The sequence below is a fragment of the Salmo trutta genome, chromosome 18 (genome assembly GCF_901001165.1).
Source record: "Salmo trutta chromosome 18, fSalTru1.1, whole genome shotgun sequence".
NCBI classification, from domain to species: domain Eukaryota; kingdom Metazoa; phylum Chordata; class Actinopteri; order Salmoniformes; family Salmonidae; genus Salmo; species Salmo trutta.
Window position 1 is genome coordinate 20531775 of NC_042974.1, and position 27848 is coordinate 20559622.

Here is a 27848-nt window from a genome sequence, read left to right on the forward strand (position 1 = left end):
ATCCTTGAGCCTCCAGCTGACAGAGAGAGAAACCTACACATTAGTACATACACACAGGAGAGGACTGAGACCAGCAACCAGCACACATGGACAGACAAAGAGAGACAGAATGACAGTCAGCCGTACCTTTGTATTTCAGCTGGGGTTTGAGCTCCATGTCGTCATCGTAGTGACCATCCTGGAATGTTCTCTTTTTAGGTAGGCCTGATCACCGACGATGATGAGACAGCCCATAGGGAGGAGTTCAGAGAACTTGCAGTTTGGTGCCATAGCAACAACCTCTCCCTCAACGTCAGCAAGACAAAATAACTGACTCCAGCCACCCAAGTCATAGACTTTTCTCTCTGCTATCACACGGCAAGTGGTACCGATGCAAGTCTGGAACCAACAGGACCCTGAACAGCTTCTACCCCTGTAAGAATATGTTGAAGATAAATACACAACGCAGAGACAGAGGACGAGAGGTCAATACAGTACTAAAGGTCAAGAGGACAAGAGTCAATAGAGTACTAAAGATCAATGGAAATAGTGTTTTTTTCTGTAATTGGGGAATAATGGGAGGAATTTGTCTACATACTGAACATATTGAAATACGATACTTGTTATTTGGCCAAAGGGCAATAGTTTTATTGCAAGGAATTCTAATTGGTCAACCACAGGCTAGGGCTGGGTTATAAACTACATCCTGTTTCTTTGTTCTGTGGAGAGAATCACTGGAGAGCATCATTGAGGACTGGGAGAATAAACATCTACCTCCCCCCATGATTTGTCCTATTTGAATAAACCTATTTTCCTCCCCGATTTGCTTTGGGGTCTGTGTTATTGAAAACTAACATCAACTGCTAACACCCCCAAACCATAAGACTGCTAAATTGTTTGCTAAATAGTTAACCAACTAGCCACCCGGGCTATCTGTTTTGACCCTTTTTGCACAAACTTTTTTGTCTCATCACATGCGCTGCTGATACTGTTGATTATCCATCACTTTATTCTTAGTTATATGTACATATCTACCTCAATTACCTCGTACCCTTGCACATCGCCTCGGATCTGGTACCCCGTGTACATAGCCAAGTCATTGTTACTCTTTGGGTATTTATTATTTATTTTATTGTTATGTGTTTTACTTTTCTATTATTTCTCTATTTTCTTTTTGTCTGCATTGTTGGGAAGGGCCCGTAAGTAAGCATTTCACTGTTAGTCTACATCTGATGTTTACGAAGCATGTGACAAATAACATTTGATTTGAAAATTTGATTTGATTGATTTGGGACATGGTTAGGTAGTGTACCACGCCTAGGAAGGGAAGCTGCCACAGTGAGCACAGTAACTGTAACGGTCGTCGTAGGAAGTGGACCAAAATGCAGCGGGTATGTGAATGCTCATATTTATTTTATTACGAACACCACACAAAAACAACAAAACGAAAAAACAAACGCCAGCTAACAGTTCTGCAAGCTAAACATAGCAGTGCATGAATACAACTTCCCACAAAGGGACAGGTGAAAACAGGGCTACTTAAGTATGACTCTCAATAAGCAACAACGATGTACAGCTGTTCCTGATTGAGAGCCATACTAGGCCAACAAAGAAATACACAACATAGACATAACATAGAAATACGAAATATAGAACATAACCCAAAAACCCCGGAATAATCTCACCAAACACCCCTCTACATAAACACATATACTAACACACCCTGAACCACATAAAACAAATACCCCCCTGCCACATCCTGACCAAACTACAATAACAAATAACCCCTTTACTGGTCAGAACGTGACAGTAACGTGGAAAATCGGTAGGCAACGTTGGTGGATACTCACAATCTTGACTCCAGCCTCGCCCAGAATGTATTTAATCTTTCCCTCATCATCTGTAGGGTGAAGAAAGATACATCATTCTGCTTTAGCATCAATCAAACGTAATCAATTGTTTGATTGATTCATGTATTTATAAAGCCCTTGATGTATTTATAAAGCCCTTCTCACATCAGCATGAATGCTTTACAGTAACCTGACCTGGACCCCAAAGAGCAAGCAGAAGGCTCCCTTCCAATCAGTGGTTATGATAGACAGACTTTTACTAGATGTAGAGATAGAGTAATGTGGGTGAAAAAAAAATACTAATTTCCATTTCCACAAAATGGGTGATAAAGTATTCCTTGTCTTCTAATTACAGTTGAAGTCAGAAGTTTACATACACTTAGGTTGGAGTCATTAAAACTCGTTTATCAACCACTCCACAAATGTATTGTTAACAAACTATAGTTGGACAAGTCGGATAGGACATCTGCTTTGTGCATGACAAAAGTAATTTTTACAACAATTGTTTACAGACAGATTATTTCACTTATAATTCACTGTATCACAATTCCAGTGGGTCAGAAGTTTACATACACTAAGTTGACTGTACCTTTAAAATAGCTTGGAAAATTCCAGAAAATTATCTAATGGCTTTAGAATCTTCTGATAGACTAATGTGAGTCAATTGGAGGTGTACCTGTGGATGTATTTCAAGGCCTGCCTTCAAACTCAGTGCCTCTTTGCTTGACATCATGAGGAAATCAAAAGAAATCAGCCAAGACCTCAGAAAAACAATTGTAGACCTCCACAAGTCTGCTTCATCCTTGGGAGAAATTTACGAACGCCTGAAGGTACCACGTTCATCTGTACAAACAATAGTACGCAAGTACAAACACCATGGGACCACGCAGCCGTCATACCTCTCAGGAAGGAGACGCGTTCTGTCTCCTGGAGATGAACGTACTTTAGTGCAAAAAGTGCAAATCAATCCCAGAACAACAGCAAATGACCTTGTGAAGATGCTGGAAGAAACAGGTACAAAAGTATGTATATCCACAGTAAAATGAGTCCTATATCAACATAGCCTGAGAGGCCCCTCAGCAAGGAAGAAGCCACTGCTCCAAAATCGCCATAAAAAAGCCAGACTACTGCACATGGGGACAAAGATCACACTTTTTGGAGAAATGTCCTCTGGTCTGATGAAAGAAAAATTGATCTGTTTGGCCATAATGACCAATCGTTATGTTTGGAGGAAAAAGGGGGAGGCTTGCAAGCCGAAGAACACCATCCCAACCGTGAAGCATGGGGGTGGCAGCATCATGTTGTGGGGGTGATTTGCTGCAGGAGGGACTGGTGCACTTCACAAAATAGATGGCATCATGAGGCAGGAAAATTATGTGAATATATTGAAGAAACATCTCAAGACATCAGTCAGGAAGTTAAAGCTTGGTCGCAAATGGGTCTTCCAGATGGACATTGACCCCAAGTATACTTCCAAAGTTGTGGCAAAATGGTTTAAGGACAACAAAGTCAAGGTATAGGGTGGTCATCACAAAGCCCTGACCTCAATCCTATAGAACATTTGCCTCATGCAACGATACACATCTCCTTCTCATAGAGTTGATCAGGCTGTTGATTGTGGCCTGTGGAATGTTGTCCCACTCCTCTTCAATGGCTGTGCGAAGTTGCTGGATATTGGCGGGAACTGGAACACGCTGTTGTCAATGTCGATCTAGAGCATCCCAAACATGCTCAATGGGTGTCATGTCTGGTGAGTATGATGGCCATGGAAGAACTGGGACATTTTCAGCTTCCAGGAATGATGTACAGATCCTTGCGACATGGGGCTGTGTATTATCATGCTGAAACATGTGGTGATAGCGGCGTATGAATGGCACGACAATGGGCCTCAGGATCTTGTCATGGTATATCTGTGCATTCAAATTGCCATCGATAAAATGCAACTGTGTTTGTTGTCTGTAGTTTATGCCTGCCCTTACCATAACCCCACAGCCACCATGGGGCATGCTGTTCACAATATTGACATCAGCAAACCGCTTAACCACACAAGGTCATACAAGCTGTCTGCCATCTGTCCGGTACAGTTCAAACCAGGATTCATCCGTGAAGAGCACACTTCTCCAGGGTGCCAGTGGTCATGGAAGGTTAGCATTTGCCCACTGAAGTCGGTTATGACACTGAACTGCAGTCAGGTCAAGATCCTGGTGAGGATGACGAGCACGTAGATGAGTTTCCCTGAGACGGTTTCTGACAGTTTGGGCAGAAATTCTTCGGTTGTGCAATCCCACAGTTTCATCAGCTGGTCTCAGACGATCCCGCAAGTGAAGAAGCCAGATGTGGAGGTCCTGGGCTGGCGTGGTTGCACGTGGCCTGCGGTTGAGTCCTGTTGGACATACTCTAAAACTACGCTTATGGTAGAGAAATTAACATAAAATTCTCTGGCAACAGCTCTGGTGGACGTTCCTGCAGTCAGCAAGCCCTCAAAACTTGAGACATATGTGGCATTGTGTTGTGTGACAAAACTGTACATTTTAGAGTGGCCTTGTATTGTCCCCAGCACAAGGTGCACCTGTGTAATGATCATGCTGATTAATCAGCTTCTTGGTATGCCACACCTGTCCCGTGAATGGATTATTTAGGCAAAGTAGAAATGCTCACTAAAAGGGTTGTAAACATATTTGTGCACTCAATTTGAGAGAAATAAGCTTTTTGTGCTTATTGAACATTTCTGGGATCTTTTATTTCAGATCATGAAACATGGGACCAGTGCTTATATTTTTGTTCAGTATATTTGTAATACAGTCACTACTTCTACTACTAGCCCCAATTTTTCTACACTAGTAATTTAAATGTATACACTTGACTACCATAAAAACAGTTTTTGACACTGTTACCATTTGTAGTGACATTTTGTCATTACTCACGGGACGATTCAGACTTAGGAAATTTATGATTTTTTTTAAGCGTTTTGATTTAAGCACTCAGTATTTGGTATTCAGACTTACCTTATGAAGACATTTAGTAGATTTAAAAACATCTAATCTTGTAGATTATTTAGGGTTAGGAAGGTATTTATGAATCTACCTACTTCATGAAAAAAAAACTGGTTTAGAGAGCCTTTATGCACAAAATTCTGAATCAAATAAACAGAGGTTTGATTCATTTAGAATGTTTATTCATAAATTCATTCACAAATATTCATTCACTTTTAGTGCACTTTGGAGCATACAAAACTACAGCATGTTATCCATACCTAGTTGGAAAAAGAAAATCAAATCAGCTATTTCCACCTTGTAAACCAGTATATTCACTTGTTCATCACATTGTTGACTTTTCTTGAACATTTTCACTTAAAAATACATTTCTGCTTATTAAATATATATTCACAATTAAACAAGCATTGAAACAGTATGTAAACATTCTTTCATAAATCTGTCAATATTCTTCTTTACCATTATGTAACGATCAGACAATAGAAATAGTACAAATATAATGGCTTTCAGTATAAATAGAGATCCAATAGAATATTTGTATCATCAGGCAGGATATCTTCCACTGTCCAACCCTATTCATAGTTCAAAGTTCCAGATGAACACAAGGACACACTCACAAGGAAAATAATGAATATACTGTCGGGGACAGAGGTGTAATGGTAGTGGATAATCTGTAGACAGACGCACTGTAGTAAATTCTCCTCATGCCATAATTCTCTTCCAGTTCAGTCTACAGTTTGTCAGTTCTTTGCCAGGCTACACATACGGAGTGAAAATACACAAATTACCAATGTGGGATTATTAGGAAAATATTGGGAAATACAAAAAGAGGATAAGAAATACAAAAGCAAACTTAAACTAATTATCAAATATTATACGCCAAATTCCTTTGCAGTAACCAACAGTCCAGGGTCGTATCCACTAGACATGAAATGTAAGAAAGTGGTCCGAAACTTGGAGGAACTATCTGACCATGTACAATAAAAACATGTTTGTTTTCTGTTGCAAAACATTTCCCTACAGTATGCGCTAATGAACACAACCCTGGTGTGTTTAACTTCCAGAGGAGTGAAACAAGGCCTTGCGCCACCTCTCTCAGTTTGGTATGAGTTTGGTTACGGGTGAGTAGTTGTTCACGATGACCTGGACCACAAAGTCTTTTTGTATCTTAGTGTCCTGGAGCCGGGTCTTATCTGTTAGCAGTTTCCCTGCAAAGAACCAGCGTTGGTGGGCCGCTTCAATGTCCTCCTGCCCCTCCAGGGCTGTCTTCAGCTGGGAAATGGAGTCTGACATGGATGCGCTTATACGTAGGTCCTTACCTGTGGAGGAGAAAGACATTGGTCAAGTTACTTCTACAATCAGGGGTCTGTTCAGGAATGTTGAATTGTGTCTTTCAATTAAGGACTCTAGCTTCAAGCTTTAAAACTGCAACATTTCTCTCTGCCTCATGGCAAAATGTGTAAAATCGCTGGAAATTAGCTTTAAAACTGCAACATTTCCTCTAAGATGCCAAGAGGAGAGCCTTTAAAAAAGTTCCTTCCCAGGGCTGAGACTTGGTTCACCCAGCCATGCACTGCCGAAGTCATAGTAAAACTCCTTGTATGCTATTTTTTATCTCACTCAAGTTACGAGGGGGTCCCTGATGAATTTGCTATCACAAAAGTCTGAGAACCGCTGGCATAGGCGATTTCAAGACCCAAGACCTGGTTAGATGGTTTCAAGTTAGCTAAAAGGGTGAGTGACTAACTGTGTACTGTTTTGGCAGAGTGAATGTACAAAAACTTGCCACATGCGAGCACATCCATAAGAGACACCCACATTATACCCCCCCCCCAAGACAACTCTCGTTTGGCTTCAGTCATGGCAGCTGCATTTCTTCATAAACAAGCTGAAAAACAAGGCAAAATCTAGAGCTTCAACACACTGTCGAACAAGATGATGATTATTAGTATTGGAATGACCCTGGGGATTGGGCATGGACTTATCCTGAGTGGTGTACTACTCTAATCTAGATAGAGGAGTAAGCGAGCTAACTTTGGTCAACTCGGGATAACCGGTGACAAAAGTCTTTGAGCCGTGAGTTGAGGACCAGTCAAATTAGATTCCCTCCTTCTTGCAAAGAGTGCATCATCATCCCTTCGTTCTCCGGACCATATGAGGAATATATTTTTTTTAATAGTCATATTCAAATACATATCACACAACACAGTTAGTAATGATAGGATGTATTTGAAACGTCACACGCAGTAAAACTTCTAATAGCACATTTCACACCATAGTCTGCTGAATTTGCAGGTTAACTTTTCTTTCATTTTGATTTGGGCAAAAATGAAAATGTGGCACTGACTCCCCCATGGGTTGGCTTGCAACTAGTCATGTGCGACATGAACACGCAGTTACAAGCCCAGCTCGAGCAGGCTGGTAATGATAGGATGTAGGCAGGTGTTTGATCAATATTTACCTTTGTAACATGAATGAAGCCTGAGCTTGAATGTGAAGTTAACTGAAGGTAGTTCATTTCAGAAAAGCCTGAGTACATCTATCTAGATTCATAGTGTACCCCTCTTATCTCAATGAAGAACCCCAGAGAGAAATTGAACAACTAAACGACAAAAGGAATAGGGTGTCTCTCTTACCGCACGAGAGACGTACTCGTAGCTGGAACTCCTCTTTAGGAGGAGAGGGAGGCTTTTTCTGCTCCTTTAGATTGGGAGCTTGGCTCTCATTGGTGCATTCAGTGATGAGGTTGGTGGGAGGGGTTAGAGTGTAGGCAGGAAGCTGGTAGCGGTTCCCCAGCTCATCAAAACTCTCTGTCAGCGTACCTGGATGGGACAGATAGACACAAAACAAACCTCAGTAACACTCAGTGACAAGTAACACTCAGTGACAAATCAACCACCAGCCTCTAGGGACCCCTAGACTAGAGGTGGCCAACCCTCTGCCCGGATCTACAGCGCAGGCTTTTGCTCTCGCCCTGCTGAAACACACCCGATTTTGCAATGTTCTGTTTAGAAAATAATACTAGAATGATGCAATACCACATGTCAAACACGCACATACATTGGAGAGGAGCTTTCCCCCTCTGCTGTGTCCATAATGTCTATGTAGCTAAATCCCTGAGGTCTTGTCATGCTGCCCAGGACTATTATATAACTACACAGCAGTAATCTGACAACCACAGAGACACACAGATCTCAAATCAGCTAACTGGTCATGAATTATGCCACCCGTAGCCTGGTGGAACCAGACTGATCGCAGTGTTAAGTGAAACATAAATGGTAAGCCCTCTGTCATGTGATCAGGCTGGTTCCATCAGGATACATCACCCAGGCTATAAAAATACATGGTGGAGCTATTACTATATTGATGCCAGTGCAATCCATTCAGATCTCCACAAGTGCATATAGGGAGTTACACTCCCTATCTAAAACCTAATAGGGTTCTTTGGATGTTGCAATAGGAGAACCCTTTGAAGAACCCTTGTTGGTTCTAAGGAGAACCGTTTTGGGTTCCATGTAGAACCCTTTCCACAGGGAGATTCTACATGAAACCAAAAATGATTCTAACTGGAACCAAAAAGGATTTTACCTGGAACCAAAAAGGGTTCTCCTATGGGGACAGCCGGAGAACACTTTTGGGGTCGATTTGGGCTTAAGCATAGGTTTGATATAGCATTATAATGTCCGTCAGGTTGGTGCCAAATGTTATACATACTAAGGTTATATTAGTTAGATGTTACAAGTTAGTTATTGAGATGGAACGTGCGTGTGAGTTTGTGTGTGTGCGTGCGTGTACGCGCATGTGTGTCTCACCGTGTGGTAGTGTGATGCAGGCTCCGTCCACTATGGCCTGAGCCAGTTCCAGGTCGTTAACCTCTGCAGCCACTGCTGCCGCTCGGAGCGCGTCCCAAATCTCCTTCCTGCCGTCAAAGGCTGGCGCCGTGTCCCAAAACTCATCCCTCTTACTCCTCAGCTGGCCCTCAGTCATAGGGTACTCATTCTTCCATTTAGGGCACTCCTTCTTCAGGGGCTCATTGCGTCCTGAATGGAAATAAAGAAAAAGTAAATGCATCAGGTTGCGTATATTTAATTCAGCGTTTCGATCTGAATGTACACTGCCATTCCTCTGACTATCATGTAACAGCACAGTTATTACAGAGTTCAGCTTACTAGCTCTCATTCATTGTCTTTTTCAAATGCCAATCATGCGTGGCTGGAGCTAGCCATTGTATAAAGGATTATTAGGGGGCTTGTCTACATTCAGAAGTAGTAGACATCTACAGACTATTCTCTTGTCTGTCTTTGACTCATGGCATCAATTGATGAACAGTGAGTGAGAAAACATATAGGGAGAACAGAAGCAACCAAAGCAGAATCGTATAATTTGACAAAATAGTACAGAAGTGAATAGTCCTGGACCTCAACATGCAAGCACACCACATTCTAGAAAAACAAAACTTTGCATGTAACATGAAGATCAGATGCATTCATCTTCAAGGTGGATAACAATAAACACCAATCATTATATAAAAAGGTGACAAGTAAATGTAACGAGGCAGAAAGTAACCCTCAACAGGAATAGTTATTTAGGCACCCTGTCAATGTCTGCCTCTGAAAAAACCAGAAACCTTTTGAGTAAATCTCCCCTGTGGTTGCCAGGTTGGCCTAGGTCCCTAGGTCTCACAAGGTTTAAAGATTGGCCAGAGATCCATATGTAAGGTTCAGGGATATCTGGGGCTTAACTTTATACTGCTGAAGCACATCTCAAGAAGAGGTCTGTGTACCCCTCTGTAAGCATCTTCAGCGTAGAGACTCTCAGTATAATAGTGGTAGTCATTGTGGTCGTAGTGGAGTATACAGTACAGGAAACTAAGGTCACTTTGATTCAGAGAGAGAGGGGGGGAAATCAAAGTGATTATTTATAGTGCAGTGGACTATCCAGAGTTACACACACACTCATTTTAGTGGACAACAGTCCAGTGGATTACCGCAGTAATCAGGCACCACATAACAGGATTTAGCTCCTGCTATCCCACGATGCATTGCTCTGAGAGGTGAGTGTTGAGTGGAGACTGACAGGTGACTGCTATAGACTCAACGGACCTCAAAATGATGATAAACAACTGCATTCTGAAACAAATCCATATTTCTTAGATCACGAACAAACATAAACCTGAAATGGGAATGGAAAGTGTACAACCAGAGGTGCAACTATCACTGGGAACAGGGGGGACATGACCCAGATACTCCCTTGGTCACAGGCAGTAGCTGCGACAGCAGATGTTCTGACTTTATACACGGCACTCTTTGAGAGAGGTAGTTAGCAAACCAGGCCAAAGACCCCTCAGAGACACCAATACTCCTTAGCTGGCCCACAAGAATGGAATGGCCAGTACAAAAAGGAAATGTAATGTATGCATTCACTACTGTAAGTCGCTCTGGATAAGAGCGTCTGCTAAATGACGTAAATGTAAAATATCAAAAGCTTTGGCCAAGTCAATCAAAATAGCAGCACAACTTTGCTTAGAATCAAGGGCAATGGTGACATCATTGAGGACCTTTAAGGTTGCAGTGACACATCCAAAACCTGAGTGGAAACGAGATTGCGTACCCGAGAGAATACTATAGACGTCAAGAAAGCCAGTCAGTTTTTCCAATACTTTTGATAAACAGGGCAAAATAGAAATTGGCCTATAACAGTTAGGATCAGCTTGATCTGCCCCTTTAAATAAAGGACGCACCGTGGCTGCCTTCCAAGCAATGAGAACCTCCCCAGAGAGGAGAGACTGGTTAAAAAGGTCAGAGACAGGCTTGGCGATGATAGGGGCAGCAACATTTATTTCCAGTGCTGAGCTAGTAGTGGAAAGAAACGTAACGTTACTACAGTAATGTTTCATCCCCTCTCGACTGAAGATGTGTCTCGAGAGAATGAACTACTGTGATTGCTCAACTAAAAGTTTTGCGATTATGCTGCGGGACTTAGAGGTAAATTGTGGTTTAGTACGGTACCCTGCGTCACTACTTCATTGCTCCAGGCCAGAGCAAAGGGGAGTTAGAGCACTAATTATGCTTTTGGTTCCCAAGGCGCTACTTTGTCTCTAACTGACAATGAATGGGCGACATAAACCAAATAGAAACTGATAATTGTGCACGACTTCAAAATTGAATTTCAATGAACTGAATGATGAGGATGAAGAAGGTGTTTGAATTTAGAACAATAGCGTAAGAATTGCTATTCCTCTGTCCTGAACATGCACACCCAGAAAAATACACTGGTTACACTTGTCAGTATTACTTAGTAAAACTGTATTTACACTAAGGTTTTTATTCTAAGAGATACTTAGACTACAATTAGGGTGTGGAAATGTTAGGATTATTTTGCTCTTACTGTAGTACTGTAGCCCACTCCCGACCGGTCAAGGTGTACAGCGCCCGAGTGGCACAGTGGTATAAGACACTGCAGCTGAGTTGCTACAGATGCTGGTTCAATACCTGTGCTGGCCTTGACCGGGAGACCCATGAGGTGACGGTAGACTTTTGGTTTCTCTCCCTCTAAAAACAGAAATAAATCATTCTAAATAACAAACTGCCTTTATTTTCAAATTAATAGCAATGTCTCACCCCATGTTAAAGGATGGCCATTTTCCTCATTGACTTTACATTATTTTATCTCCAAAATATCGTTATTTTTTAAACAAGCCATAGAAAGTTGGTTTCAATTTCAGTTTAATCAACCAGAAAAGACCGAACAAATAATACAACAAAAATTGTGGTTAAACTCAAATATACTAATTGATTAAAAAAAACTTTAGCAATTGGAACCTTTAACAAGTGGAAGGGGAAAAAAGTATTATAATTATTATTAACCCTGTTTTTCACAAGTGTATCAGGCTGTGAATTCTGCAAACAACGTTTCTAGAATGGGCTATTAGCAGGACAATATATATTGGTCATCTTGATCACGGCTCCCGAGTGGCGCAGTCGCGTAGGCACTGCATCTTAATGCAAAAGGATTCACTACAATCTCTGGTTTGAATCCAGGCTGTATCACATCCGACCGTGATTTGAAAGTCCCATAGGGCGGCGTTAAATTATTATTATTAATTAATTTAGAATTATATAAAAGCCGCTAAGATATTCTCACAGATCAGATTTGCCCTAACGAAAAATGGCCCTTAGATATTAATTTAGAATCCTCCAATCCTCTAAATGTTATTGAAACAAATATTTGTAGATATTCTGTAGGCCTACCGTAGGCGACATGAGTCTCACTAGTGCTGAGTAATGTGCTGTTAAAAGTGGTGTCGGTATTATTTATTTAAAAAGCATATTGAAGTTAGAAGCAATTGGATTTGAAGCAATAGCCTACCCGCGAATGATCAACTATTTCAGCACCGTGTCGCACTGCTCTGAGACAAGCATGGGGATTGGTCTTGATAAATCACAAAAAAAAAATTTCACTGAATCTCCATTTGGGTATTGGTTAGACTACAATTAGGGTGTGGAAATGTTATGCTCTTAGTTCTGTAACCTACTCCCAGCCGTCACGTTGTACAGCTCCATATTTTCCGTTCCCCTGAAGGTTTAGTTTTTCTTGGAATAGAAATACCATAATATTAATCAAATTAATTAAGCTACATTTCTTAAAAATCAATCCCATATACTATATTCTTACAAAAAAAGGTTTTTAATTCTCTAGTACAGTCAATATTGAAGGCTATCAAATGCTTCACAAAGATGCCCTCTGGTGGTCAAACTAGCAATAACTAGCATTAATGGTATCAATGGCTGACAATTAAATAACGTGCCATAGAATTATGCGGCAACCCGCGCTGCAGTATGACAAAACTTTTAAAGTTAGAACCACTGTAGCTAGCTAGTAGATACCACAGCCAGTTCAGCTCTAGTCTCTAGCCATCTGTCAACTGTTGTGTGTATGGAAATGTTTTGTAGCCTTTTGTCCCATTTCAACAGAAGTAAATTCACTTGGCTTGTTTTCATCAGTTGATGTACCATTAGTGCTAGCCAAAAGTTGGCTAACGTTAGCTAGCTACAGTACTAGTCAAAAGTTTGAACACACCTACTCATTCAAGGGTTTTTCTTTAGTTTCACTATTTTCTACATTGTAGAATAATAGTGAAGACATCAAAACTATGAAATAACACATGGAATCATGTAGTAACCAAAAAAGTGTATTTTACATCTTAGATTCTTCAAAGTAGCCACCCTTTGCATTGATGACAGCTGCACACTCGTCATTCTCTCAACCAGCTTCACCTGGAATACTTTACTCTCTCTGCTTTTCCTCTCTTGAGTTCCCACAGATGCTGAGCTGATGCTGGGCTGCTTTTCCTTCACTCTGTGGTCCAACTCATCCCAAACCATCTCAAATGGGTTGAGGTCGGGTGATTGTGGAGGCTGGGTCATCTGATGCAGCACTCCATCACCTTCTTGTTCAAATAGCCCTTACACAGCCTGGAGGTGTGTTGGGTCATTGTCCTGTTGAAAAACAAATGATAGTCGCACTAAGCGCAAACCAAATGGGATGGCGTATCGCTGCAGAATGCTGTGGTAGCCATGCTGGTTAAGTGTGCCTTGAATTCTAAATAAATCACACACTGTCACCAGCAAAGCACCATCACACCTCCTCCTCCATGCTTCACGGTGGGAACCACACATGGGGAGATCATCCATTCACCTAGTCTGCGCCTCACAAAGACACGGCGGTTGGAACAAAAAAAATCGCACATTTGGACTCATCAGATCAAAGGACAGATTTCCACCGGTCTAATGTCCATTGCTCGTGTTTCTTGGCCCAAGCAAGTCTCTTCTTCTTATTGGTGTCCTTGTGAGGAAGACCTGGGAGAAGCTATTGATGATGATGAATGGATACAGATATGTTTGAATGCCCAGTCATGTTCATATTATCTCAGACATAAATTACTGCAGTTTAAGACCATCCATAGAACATACTAAACTGAGCAAAAATTTTTTTTACGTCGAGCAAAAAAAATAAACGTCCCATTTTCAGGACCCTGTCTTTCAAAGATAATTAGTAAAAATCCAAATAACTTCACAGATCTTCATTGTAAAGGGTTTTACCTTTTTTGGGCTAGGGGGCAGTACTCGGAATTTCAGGTGACTGACGTGCCCAAAGTAAACTGCCTGTTACCCAGGCCCAGAAGCTAGGATATGCATATAATTGGAAGCACTGGATATAAAACACTCTGTGAAGTTTCCAAAACTGTTAAAATAACATCTGTGAGTATAACAGAACTGATATGGCAGGAGAAAACCTGAGGAAAATCCATCCAGGAAATGGGATTTTTTGAAAACTTAGGACACTAAAGAGGCCTTTCTACTGACTCTGGAAAAACACCAAAAGAAAGATGCCCAGGGTCCCTGCTCATCTGCGGGAACGTGCTTTAGGCATGCTGCAAGGGGCATGAGGACTGCAGATGTGGGCAGGGCAATAAATTGCAATGTCCGTACTGTGAGACGCCTAAGACAGAGCTACAGGGAGACAGGACGGACAGCTGATCGTCCTTGCAGTGGCAGACCACGTGTAACAACACCTGCACAGAATCGGTACATCCGAACATCACACCTGCGGGACAGGTACAGGATGGCAGCAACAACTTCCCGACTTACACCAGAAACGCAAAATCCCTCCATCAGTGCTCAGACTGTCCGCAATAGGCTGAGAGAGGCTGGACTGAGGGCTTGTAGGCCTGTTGTAAGGCAGGTCCTCACCAGACATCACCGGCAACAATGTCGCCTATGGGCACAAACCCACCGTCGCTGGACCAGACAGGACTGGCAAAAACTGCTCTTCACTGACGAGTCACGATTTTGTCTCACCAGGGAAGATGGTCGGATTCACGTTTATTGTCGAAGGAATGAGCGTTACACCGAGGCCTGTACTCTGGAGCGGGATCAATTTAGAGGTGGAGGGTCTGTCATGGTCTGGGGCAGTGTGTCACAGCATCATCAGACTGAGCTTGTTGTCATTGCAGGCAATCTCAACGCAGACATCCTCATCCCTCATGTGGTACCCTTACTGCAGGCTCATCCTGACATGACCCTCCAGCTTGACAATGCCACCAGCCATAGTGCTCGTTCTGTGCATGATTTCCTGCAAGACAGGAATGTCAGTGTTCTGCCATGGCCAGCGAAAAGTCCAGATCACAATCCCATTGAGCACGTCTGGGAACTGTTGGATTGGACGGTGAGGGCTAGGGCCATTCTACCCAAAAATGTCCGGGAACTTGCAGGTGCCTTGGTGGAAGAGTGGGGTAACATCTCACAGCAAGAATTGGCAAATTTGGTGCAGTCCATGAGGAGATGCACTGCAGTATTTAGTGCAGCTGGTGGCCACACCAGATACTGACTGTTACTTTTGATTTTGACCCCCTCTTTGTTCAGGACACATTATTCCATTTCTGTTAGTCACATGTTTGTGGAACTTGTTCGGTTTATGCCTTAGTTGTTGAATCTTATGTTCCTACAAATATTTACATATGTTAAGTTTGCTGAAAATAAACGCAGTTGACAGTGAGAGGACGTTTCTTTTTGTGGACTAATCCATTGAGGAGGCCACAGAGATGACACGGTCCAAGATTATGGAAATTGTGGCTCAGATGCACAAGGCACGTCTCTCTCCAGAATGCATTCTCTCCCCCATTCATTGTTTCATAACTTTATTGTGTGCATTGTTTGCTGTGTCTATTAATTCCCCATTACACACAGTGCATTCGGAAGTATTCAGACCCCTTGACTTTTTCCACATTTTGTTACGTTACAGCCTTGTTCTAAAATTGCTTAAATTATTTGTTTCTCATCAATCTACACACAAAATACCCCATAATGACCAAGCGAAAACAGGTTTTTGCAAATGTATTAAAAATAAGAAACAGAAATACCTTATTTACATAAGTACTCAGATCATTTTCTATGAGACTAAATTGAGCTCAGGTGCATCCTGTTTCCATTGATCATACTTGAGATGTTTTTACATCTTGATTGGAGTCCACCTGTGGTAATTTCAATTGATTGGACATGATTTGGAAAGGCACACACCTGTCTATATAAGGTCCCACAGTTGACAGTGCGTGTCAGAGCAAAAACCAAGCCATGAGGTCAAAGGAATTGTCCGTAGAGCTCCGAGACAGGATTGTGTCAAAGCACAGATCCGGGAAGAGTACAATTTTTTTTTTTGCAGCATTGAAGATCCCCAAGAATACGGTGGCCTCCATCACTCTTAAGTGGAAGAAGTTTGGAACCACCAAGACTCTTCCTAGAGCTGGCCGCCAGGCCAAACTAAGCAATCAGGGGAGAAGGTCCTTGGTCAGGGAGGTGACCAAGCACTCGATGGCGACTCTGATAGAGCTACAAAGTTCCTCTGTGGAGATGGGAGAACCTTCCAGAAGGACAACCATCTCTGTAGCACTCCACCAATCAGGCATTTATGGTAGAGTGGCCAGACGGAAGCCACTCCTCAGTAAAAGGAACATGACAGCCCGCTTGGAGTTTGCCAAAAGGCACCTAAAGGACTCTCAGACCATGAGAAACAAGATTCTCTGGTCTGATGAAACCAAGATTGAACACTTTGACCTGAATGCCAAGTGTCACGTCTGGATGAAACCTGCACCATCCTAGTGAAGCATGGTGGTGGCAGCATCATGCTGTGGGGATGTTTTTCAGCGGCAGGGACTGGGAGACTAATCAGGATCGAGGGATAGATGAACGGAGCAAATTACAGAGGGATCCTTGATGAAAACCTGTTCCAGAGCGCTCAGGACCTCAGACTAGGGCGAAGGTTCACCTTCCAAGAGGACAACAACCCTAAGCACACAGCCAAGACAATGAACGACTGGCTTCGAGACATGTCTCTGAATAGCCTTCAGTGGCCCAGCCAGAGCCCGGACTTGAACCGGATCGAACATCTCTGGAGAGACCTGAAAATATCTGTGTAGTGACGTTCCCCATCCAACCTGACAGAGCTTGAGAGGATCTGCAGAGAAGAATGGGAGAAACTCTCCAAATACAGGTGTGCCAAGCTTGTAACGTCATATCCAAGAAGACTTGAGGTTGTAATCACTGCCAAAGATGTTTCAACAAAGTACTGACTAAAGGGTCTGAATACTTGTGAAAGTTGGATATTTCAGTAGTTTATTTTTAATACATTTGGAAAAAAATCTAAAAAACAGTTTTTGCTTTGTCTCTACAGGTATTGTATGTAGATTGATGAGGGGGAAAATCAATTTTAGAATATGGCTCTAACATAACAAAATGTGTAAAAAGTCAAGGGGTCTGAATACTTTCCGAATGCACTGTTTATACCTAAATGATCTTAACCAGTTGAATTATTTTTTTATTATTACACCATTTCTGAAATATTATATTTAAGTATGTAAATGAGGCAATATACTGTAAATGTGCCTATACCACCAATCCACTTTTCTGGACACTGAATGAAGTGTGAGAGCAAAATTACAAGATTATGTTATAATACTGCTATTGCATCAAATGGTTGTTTAATGGAATAGAATAGGGTACTTAGAACACTCTGTGTGTGAGTTGGGCCTTTGGGGCTTAATGCTGACAGTGGATAATGATGAGGGGAACCTTGTTTTGGGGGCCAGACCCTGTTTTCCACACAACCAGAACAGTCTTTACGGCAGATACCATCTGCTGTGAATTATAAAATGATTTCATCCGAAGTCTCACCTTGTGACCCATTCCACACATCTGTTGTTTGTCATGTAGACTAAAAGGAGGTGTATCTTTGCTATAAAAGGTGTTTGTGTTCTTTGTCTCAGGGCTCTCAACAAATCATCTAAAGGTGGTTCGTCGACCAGCCATCGTTATGGCAGAGCACTCACATCATTCACTTGCGTGTGTGTGTGTGTGTGTGAGATGCTCTCCGTAATAATAAGTGAATAAAGACTTAGTTTAAGTCTGACTTGTGTGAAAAGTTTGTCTCTCCTCATTTGATAATAAAGAAATAACCACCACCACCACAAAAATCAGCATATTTTGGGGGGTTTCATTTGAATAAGACACTCCAGGACGGTTCACAGATTGCAGATAAACACTATTTTCATCTTAGCATCTAAAAAAAACACTACTGCCATGTATGAGCAATATTTCTGCATATATTGTACTCTCTAAGATATCAATAATTTTCAAGATATCAACAATTGCTTAAAAGTCTAAAGAATACATTTCAGAAGAAGCAGACAAAATGTGGTGAATGCACATGCTTCTGAAGCCAAGATATGATACAGCCATATCCATCACATCCACAAACGTTATGGATGTTACGGGTATCATAACGCTGAAAAAGGATACTGAAAAAAGAGAGAACAATTATAAACCATATAAAACCTTGACGAAAGAGAGCTTTCCAGAGACATTTTCAAGACGATCTGATGTAAGAGGCATATTTTACAAAAACATGGATGTAACATTGCCTGTCCCAATCACACCCCTATCTTCACAAGACGTAAGAACTAGCAAATAAAACTCAAGACACTTCTATTCGGGCATCATCAAAATCTCAACTTCATAAACACTACTGTGAGTGTGAAAACAAGCTCTGTGAGAACTTTCTAAACGCTGGGAAATATGATTGTCTGAAAAGCCATATTTGAGACATGGTCTCCTCTTCTGTAATGGACAAATTTAAATGTAACTATTTCATAAAGGGACATAGTGAATGCTATGGAGTGTCCATCAGGGACTGCAAAACACTGAACAAAGTGCTGATTTGCCCCTAGAATCACATAATAGGCATTACAATGCCTTGGGTGATGGCACTGGTTTAGTAATACAGGAGGGAGGTCAGAGCTAACAGAATGATCCCAGGGCAGCCACCTGGACTCCAGCCTGTCTACTAAACCATTTCCAGGAAGTAGATTAGAGGAGTAGATAAGAAACTGGAGGTTCTGATGAATGGGATAGTACTTGCTGCACAGCCAAAAGCACAATGACCCCTAAAGTTTAAAATCTGTGACTCCCTTGAATACCAGTCAACAAAAATCCTTGCATCAATGCACTCATATTTCATGCAAATCTAAAGAATTTATGTTTCCCTCATACAGGCAGTGGCTATAATGGAGGTTTGATGCTGGTCTCCAGCCCTGACAGATGGTGCACAATACATCAACAGTCAAACATCACTGGGAAACATACAAATCCTTTGTATGTTACAGTTTAACAGCGATCCCGCCACTTTTCAACCCCATTCATTATCTCCAGCACCAAACCAGTGCCTACATATGTGAAAACAGAGCCTTTCTATGATCTGTGTTTAAAATAAAATAAGAAAAGTCCTAAGAAATGCTTCTGACACCACAGGGTAGGATTAGCAAGAGGGATGGTATTTTGTTGCTCCCCACATCACTGTGGATCTCATAGTGTTTTAAAATCCTGTTTTAACTTTTGATGATGTCATGGGGTAGAATTGTTTTACTTTATATTTCTTCCTACAAAAGGTAGAAATGTGCCGTTTTCACATATTTAGACACTGGTATTGTGTTTGAGATAATGAAAATTAGGTTGAAAAGTGGTGGAATTGCCCTTTAATAGTCACTATTATATAGTTATTACACAAGTTTGACTCCTGATACTATTACAGTATATTTCCATAATAATTAGTCTAAGTCCCATTATTTACATTACACACTTCCTTCTCCTCATTGCCCTTCAGAGGGGTTGGGTTAAATGCGGAAGACACATTTCAGTTGAATACATTCAGTTGGACAACTGACTAGGTATCCCCCTTTCCCTTTATAAACATCCCCCGTCCCCTGTTAACTGAATTCATGAAGTGAGGTAGGTTATATTAACACGTCATACTATAAGCTTAAGACAGATGTATTACAACCTAATAACAAGTTGTTACTAATATCTAAATGGCCACATCTTACACTTCAACTTAGCATGTTGGAAAACAAACTACACACCGACTTAATACTTTTATGTTATTGGCAATTGCAGCTCTAGAAAGATGAGGCTCACTAACACAGTCATCCAGCACTCCAACAATCCATCTGCATCCGTACTCACTTTTCAGCACCACCTTAATGGGAGACTGTGAGGGGTGGTACGGATGGTAGTCCCTAGAGTTAGCGACTCCCATGTTCTTCTCTTTCTCTCTCCCAGCGATTTGATGTGTGTGTCAGACACACAATCTCTTAGTTCCAGATACTGTTGTTTAAATCAAACACAACACTGACTCAGCGTCAGAAAAAACAGCCTTTCAGAGTCTCCAACCAGAAATTGGAGCTTACGTCTTTCTGTCTAAGAAGGTTGCAGTGGTCAAGGGTATGATCCCACCACCTGGACTAGATTCTCACGCTTTGGCTATCCGTGACGACTACAGTTATCCTTGTGGAGTCTGAGCTAGGTTAGCTAGCTGTTGTGGCACTTCCCCAGTTCTTTACTAATGAATGCCTGAATAACACACACACACACACACACACACACACACACACACACACACACCCAGCCTCCCAAAATACCACAGGATCAATATATGACAAATGGAATATCTGGCTGCATATGCCATAAACAGCATCTATCAATAGTATCCTATCCAGATTGGCTAGGTAGGCAGCTAATGCTTACACAACAGCACTAATCCAATTAGCTATTTAGGGGAAGATGTGGAAGAGGTCAAGAATAACCGAAGTCAACACCACAACCCCATTATAGACTTTAAACTCTGGTCAGACCATACTAATCTGCTGTGAATGGGATTACACCTGTTGATGGGCAGTTCAAGGTATACACCATTGTACAGCTGTTTGGGGGTAGATAATTCTAGGTAGAATCCATTGTACATCTCTTTGGTGGGAGGGGGGACGACTTCTTGGTATAATCCAATGTATATGTTACCTGTTTGTTAAGAAACAAACTTGGCCTTGGAAAGTTCCAGGTATGATCCATTGCAGACCAGCCTAGACCAGAGACTATAGCTTCTGTAGAACAATGCTTAGAACGAGGGTCTTACATTAGCTTAACCATCATTTAGATTTGATATATTATGCCAATTACGCTTTTATCCAAAGTGACTAACAGTCATGCGTGCATCCATTTTATGTATGGGTGGTCCACGGAATCAAACCCACTATGCTGGCATTGCAACCTCCATGCTCTACCAACTGAGCAACAGAGGACCACGTACAATCATATGACAATCCTAACAAAAAGGACCAAATGTTTTTGTTGTCATAGGCGACATTGTAAACAAATAATGTAGTATATGGGTAAATCCATTTGAATGAAATCACTTTTTGACCACACCCCTTTTCATTTAAACAAAACTTTCAATACGTGTTTGCCCATAGAAGGTTAGAAAGTGACCTTTTGGACCTGAATGCCAAAATATTTAGGAATTAGAGGTGCTCAAAGTTTAAACCCTGTTTGAAAGATGATGGGTTCCTCCTCTTTTTAATAGAGGCCATCAAAACTCTGTTTTCTCACACAATTTCATAGCACAGCCTATAGAAATGTTGCGCAACAGGAACACATTTCATCCTATGCATCAACCAGCTATGAGGAGCTGGCTCTTGCTACGCAACAGGTGATCATATTATGCTAAAACTCTGAATAACAGGGCTCTAATGAAGTGTTTGATTTGATTTTCGATTGCATTTTCATTGATGTCAGAGTGATTAGAGGGACACTAGCAACTGGCAGTTAGCAAGTTAGGTAGGCTACTACTAATGACCATCGGAAGCATCAGAGCACAGTTTTGGAGAAGTGTAGTTACTGTGACTCAATGGTCACGTGGAATTTCACTGCGGTAATGACTCCTGACTGCCGGCAGTAATATGGTCACCATAACAGCCCTAGTTACCGGTGTTTCTGTAGCGCACATGAGATGGAGTTTGCAAAACAAATGGCCACTGGATAGATACAAATAATCATGATATCATTCTGTCAGGTAGGCATAGGCTACTTTGAGTGAAGTATACACAATGCCCACTGAAAAAAAGTGGGTATATGACGTATACCCTCCACTACACCACTGTCTGCAGAGCATTATACAGTCAGAATTTCTTACCTCCTCGTTTTTTGCTCCATGTAGAGTTCCTGGCAGGTCCTGGTCCATCCAGCTGATCCCTCCCTACACACCCGCCCATGACTGTCTCTGCAGAGCCATATAATTACATAACATCAGTAGCTACATAACATCAGGAAAACACACACACAGAGATAAAAGATTAACAGTTATCAATCAGTTATAATGTTGCCAAACAAATGCAAGGGGAGCTATTGAAATAGAGAAACAAAACAAATCATAGACATTGTGTTTTTTTAATTAATCCAATGACTACTTGTCAGTATGATATATACCTGCAAAACACATCCCATATTTGGATGGTCAATGACATTGGCTCATTGTTTAATTGGTAATACTGTAATGGCAACATGTACATGCCACATCTACCATGAGCTGTCAACGTGTCTGACAGCTCGAGCTCACAAACTGCAATTAAGATAGCAAGATGGCTGTTTCCATTAGCCTGAAGGCCTGACATTGAATTGCATTGGATTGGATTCAACATTCCGCATTTGGATCAGGAAAGTTTCCTCTCTCAACCTCTACAAACCCAGTATGTTTAATAAAATTATATTTTACTGGTTGTCCGTGCGGTTGGTCCTTTTGCAGGTAAGAATGTGAGACAATATATCCACAGGAAAGTATGATTACATTAACTTTTCAAAAGCACTGGTAGTCACCTGAAGCACGTGCAAAACCATGTAAACACATGCACGAGCTCCTGCTGATGCTTCAGGTGATAGAAATCTGAACACATACTACTTTGAAACGTTCAGGTAATTATATTGTCCTATGGATATATTGTCTCACATTCCTACCTGCAAAATGACCAATGACCAATATAATTGTATTCTAGCCTGGGCAGCCACTAATGCTTAGGAATGCTAGTCCCAGATGTTGCCTGTCGCATTCAACCAATCCGGTTGCATCAGTCAGGCTGAAGGGGAAGAAAGTAAGCATAGTTCCCCCTTTTTTCTGCCTTCTCATAATTCAATTTAGTTAAGGAGGAAATCGAAGACTTTGCATGAATGGAGAATGGTGTACGTACGAACTGGTCGCTGGAGGTCACAAGTGTATTACCAGCTGTACACATCAAGCCAAAGTGATAGTAAAGATCCATAAAACCACTAGCGGCTTCGCAGGCAAATTTAATTTAACATTCTGGATTGTGGGATTGAGAGGAACTTTCCTGATCCACATACATGCTCATTTATGCCCGACATAGAATTGAATGCAATTCGATGTCGGGTCTTCAGGCTGTTTCCACATGTCTTGATTTTGTATCTATCAAATCAATGCAAATGTGGCTTAAAAACTACACACATTAAACAATTCTGTCAGCGCTGTTATTTGCAATTATTGCATTGGTAAACAATCAATTCAACAAAACAGGTTTTTATTTACCAGATATCCAGTTCGTTAAACTCAGCATTCGTCTGCAGTTGGCTTGCCACATCCAAATAACTTAAACTCCAAAGTTAGTTCTGGATTCAGCTGCAGCGATACGTGAAAGGAGACACAAGGAGTCAGCCGTTTTGCGCTGTCCAATTTTGTCTGTCCTGTCACCTTTGCGCCAACAGGTGCTTATTCTCACAGCCGCTGTGGCAAACTTGACCTGTGTGAAGCTAGCCATAATAAGGAATAGCCACAATAGTGGAATTTGAGGTTCGCCTTAAAAATAAAAGTCCCAATTGAACGTGATTCAAACGGATATATATAGTGGAATCATGGACTAGATTTTTCTTTAAACCTTTATTTAGATCATGCTAAACAAGGTCGGAATGTTCTATAAAAATTCAACGAAAGACAATAATTAGTTAATTTGGCACAAAAAAAGAAAACACCAGTTGAATTCGCACTCTGGACTTTAGAATTGCATTGGGGACTTACAGTGCATTCGGAAAGTATTCAGACCCCTTGACTTTTTCCACATTTTGTTACGTTACAGCCTTACTCTAAAATTGATTGTCGTTTTTCCCCCTCAGCAATCTACACATTATTGCATTTTGTTTAATTTATAACATTCCGACCTTGTTAAGCATTATCTAGTCAAAATATGGAATGATTCCACTATTTGTTGTATGCGTTTGAAATCACTTTCAATGGGGCAACTGTTATTTTGAAGGTGAACCGCACGTTCCACTAGTGTGGCTAATCCTTATTGTGGCTAGCTTCACAAGACTGTGCCTGCTCTGACCCCTGCGTCACAAAACCAGATTATCCATTCGTTCGAATAAAAAAGGCCGCTGTATAAAAGCTAGAGTTGATGTACTTGCAATAGATTGAAAACGTCCTCCGCCGTGTCTGATAAGGTAAACATGTGGATTCATCCATGCAATCAATCTGCAGCTTGTTTATAGATTTAATCGCCTTTCACTCGGCGTTCACTGTCCCGACGACAAATTAATCGGAAACGCATGCGCAGGAGAAACAGCAGCAGCAAGAAATAGAATTTCCAGCTAAATCAACCATTTCTCTTAAAACAGCCAGCCATAAAATGTTATACATGCATGTATGTAAATATAGTTAATTAAGAACCCTACATCTAATAGAAAATTCTTCAGACCATATATTTCCTGATTTTTATTTTGATGAAGAACATTTGAGATAAATAATTCCCCATAAAATGACAATGCCCCCATCCACAGGGCACGAGTGGTCACTGAACGATTTGATGAGCATGAAAATGATGTAAACCATATGCCATGGTGGTCTCAGTCACCAGATCTCAACCCAATTGAACATTTATGGGAGATTCTGGAGCAGCGCCTGAGACAGCGTTTTCCACCACCATCAACAAAACAGCAAATCATGGAATTTCTCGTGAAAGAATGGTGTCACATCCCTCCAAAGAGTTCCAGACACTTGTAAAATCTATGCCAAGGTGCATTGAAGCTGTTCTGGCTCGTGGCCCAACGCCCTATTATGACACTTTATGTTAGTGTTTCCTTTATTTTGGCAGTTACCTGTATATTAGGAACCTTGTCATTCCCCCTACTCAGATCTCACCCCTCACTTAGTAAAGTCTCAACAACCCTGCACTAGATAAGCATCACCCCTCCTGTTCAACACTTAAAACTTTCCTTGTCACGGGGCCCCTCAGGGGGTGTGGTTAGTCCTCTCCTGTACTCCCTGTTCACCCATGACTGGGTGGCCACACACGATTCCAACACGATCATCAAGTTTGCTGACGACACTATGGTGGAAGGCCTGATCACCGACAGTGATGAGACAGCCTACAGGGAGGAGGTTGGAGGAGTGTGGTGCCAGGGCAACAACCTCTCCCTCAATGTCAGTAAGACCAAGGAGCTGATCGTGGATATAGGAGAAAGAAGGCAGAGCACGCTCCCATCCACATCAACAGGGCTGTTGTGGAGCGGGTCGAGAGCTTGAAGTTCCTTGGCACCCACATCACTTAAGATTTAACATGGTACACACCCGCACAGTCGTGAAGAAGGCACAGTAGCGCCTCTTCCCCCTCAGGAGGCTGAAAAGATTTGACATGGGTCCTCGGATTCTCAAAAGTTCTACAGCTGCACCATTGAGAGCATCTTGACTGACTGCATCACTGCTTGGTATGGCAAATGCACCTTCCTTGACCGCAAAGCGCAACAGAGGGTGGTGCCAACAGCCCAGTACATCACTGGGGCCGAGCACCCTGCCATCCAGGACCTCTTTATCAGCTGGTGTCAACAGAAGGCCCGATAAATTGACAAAGACTCTAGCCACCCAAGCCACGGACTGTTCACTCTGCTACCGTCCGGCAAATGGCACTACAGCGTCGGCTCTCGGACCAACAGGCTCCGAGACAGCATCTATCCCCAAGCCATAAGACATTTAAAAATAGCCACACTGCTAAATAGTCAATGAAATGGTACCAGAACTATCTGCACTGACCTTACACACACACACACACACTTGTATATGCTACCGTTCAAAAGTTTGGGGTCACTTAGAAATGTCCTTGTTTTTTAAAGAAAAGCACATTTTTTTGTCCATTAAAATCACAGAAATACAGTGTAGACATTGTTAATGTTGTAAATGACTTTTGTAGCTGGAAACTGCAGATTCTTTATGGAATATCTACATAGGCGTACAGAGGCCCATTATCAGCAACCATCACTCCTGTGTTCCAATGGCACGTTGTGGTAGCTAATCCAAGTTTATCATTTTAAAGAGCTAATTGATCATTAGCAAAACCTTTTGCAATTATGTTAGCACAGCTGAAAACTGTTGTTCTAATTAAAGAAGCAATACAACTGACATTCTTTAGACTAGTTGTGTATCTGAGGCGTCAGCATTTGTGGGTTTGATTACAGCTTCAAAATGGCAACAAAAAAAAAACTTTATTCTGAAACTCGTCAGTCTATTCTTATTCTGTTTAATGAAGGCTATTCCATGCGAGAAATTGCCAAGAAACTGAAGATCTCGTACAAACTGGCTCTAACCAGAGTAGAAAGAGGAGTGGGAAGCCCCGGTGCACAGCTGAGCAGGAGGACAAGTACATTAGAGTGTCTAGTTTGAGAAACAGACACCTCACAAGTCCTCAACGGGCAGCTTCATTAAATAGTACCCGCAAAACACCAGTCTCAACATCAACAGTGAAAAGGCGACTCCGGGAAGCTGGCCTTCAAGGCAGAGTTCCTCTGACCAGTGTGTGTTCTTTTTCCCATCTTAATCGTTTATTTTTATTGGCCAGTCTGAGCTTCTGGCCTTTTCTTTGAAACTCTGTCTAGAAGGCCAGCATCCCGGGGTCTGGCTGGGCCACTTAGACATTCAGAGACTTGTCCCGAAGCCACTCCTGCGTTGTCTTGGCTGTGTGCTTAGGGTCGTTGTCCTCTTGGAAGGTAAACCTTCGCACCAGTCTGAGGTCCTGAGTGCTCTGGAGCAGGTTTTCATCAAGGATCTCTCTGTACTTTGCTCTGTTCATCTTTCTCTCTGTCCTGACTTGTCTGCCTGTCCCTCTCGCTGAAAAACATCCCCACAGAATGATGCTGGCATCACCATGCTTCACCGTAGGGATGGTGCCAGGTTTCATCCAGACGAGACACTTGGCATTCAGGCCAAAGAGTTCAGTCTTGGTTTCATCAGACCAGAGAATCTTGTTTCTCATGGTCTGAGAGTCCTTTAGGTGCCTTTTGGCAAACTCCAAGAGGGCTGTCATGTGCTTTTTACTGAGGAGTGGCTTTTGTCTGGCCCCTCTACCATAAAGGCCTGATTGGTGGGGTGCTGCAGAGATAGTTGGGAGAATCTTCCAGAAGGACATTCTCCCATCGCCACAGAGGAACTCTGGAGCCATGTCAGTGACCATCGGGTGCTTGGTCACCTGCCTGACCAAGGCCCTTCTCCCTCGATTGCTCGGTTTTGCCGGGCGGCCAGCTCTAGGAAGAGTCTTGGTGGTTCCAAACTTCTTCCATTTAAGAATGATGGAGGCCACTGTGTTCTTGGGGACCTTCAATACTGCAGACATTTTTTGTTACCCTTCCCCAGACATGTGCCTCAACACAATCCTGTCTTGGAGCTCTACTGACAATTCCTTTGACCTCATGCGGGACCTTATATAGACAGGTGTGTGACTCCAATGAAGTTGTACAAACATCTCAAGGATGATCAATGGAAACATGATGCACATGAGCTCAATTTCGAGTTTCATAGTAAAGGGGCTGAATACTTATGTAAATAAGGTTTATGTTTTTTATGTTTAATACATTTGCTAAAATTACAAAAAAACTGTTTTCACTTTGTCATTATGGGGTATTGTGTGTAGATTGATGACAAAATTAATACATTTTAGAACAAGGCTGTATTGTAACAAAAATATGTAAAAAGTCAAGTGGTCTGAATACTTTCCGAATGCACTGTACACACTCACTCACACACACTGCATTGACACTCCCACACAAAACACACACACATACACTACATACGCACACACACATACCGACACAACACA

General features: G+C 41.9%; 1 protein-coding gene across 4 annotated transcripts in view; it reads right to left on the reverse strand.

The window, feature by feature from the left end:
- Positions 1 to 4982: 4982 nt before the first annotated feature.
- Positions 4983 to 27848, reverse strand: part of LOC115152973 (ubiquitin domain-containing protein 1) — a 28162-nt gene continuing 5296 nt past the window's right edge. The window contains exons 1-5 of one of the 4 annotated variants that reach the window (XM_029697934.1): positions 23300 to 23520; positions 21896 to 21982; positions 8635 to 8862; positions 7459 to 7644; positions 4983 to 6141 (exon numbers count right to left, since the gene is read on the reverse strand). In XM_029697934.1, the coding sequence (XP_029553794.1) occupies positions 5918 to 6141; positions 7459 to 7644; positions 8635 to 8862; positions 21896 to 21982; positions 23300 to 23351 (777 nt within the window). In that variant the 5' untranslated portion in view covers positions 23352 to 23520 and the 3' untranslated portion in view covers positions 4983 to 5917. Of the gene's footprint in view, positions 6142 to 7458; positions 7645 to 8634; positions 8863 to 11313; positions 11346 to 19893; positions 20302 to 21895; positions 21983 to 23299; positions 23521 to 27848 lie in introns of those variants that run through there. The other 3 variants (XM_029697935.1, XM_029697936.1, XM_029697937.1) reach the window with 3 other exon arrangements.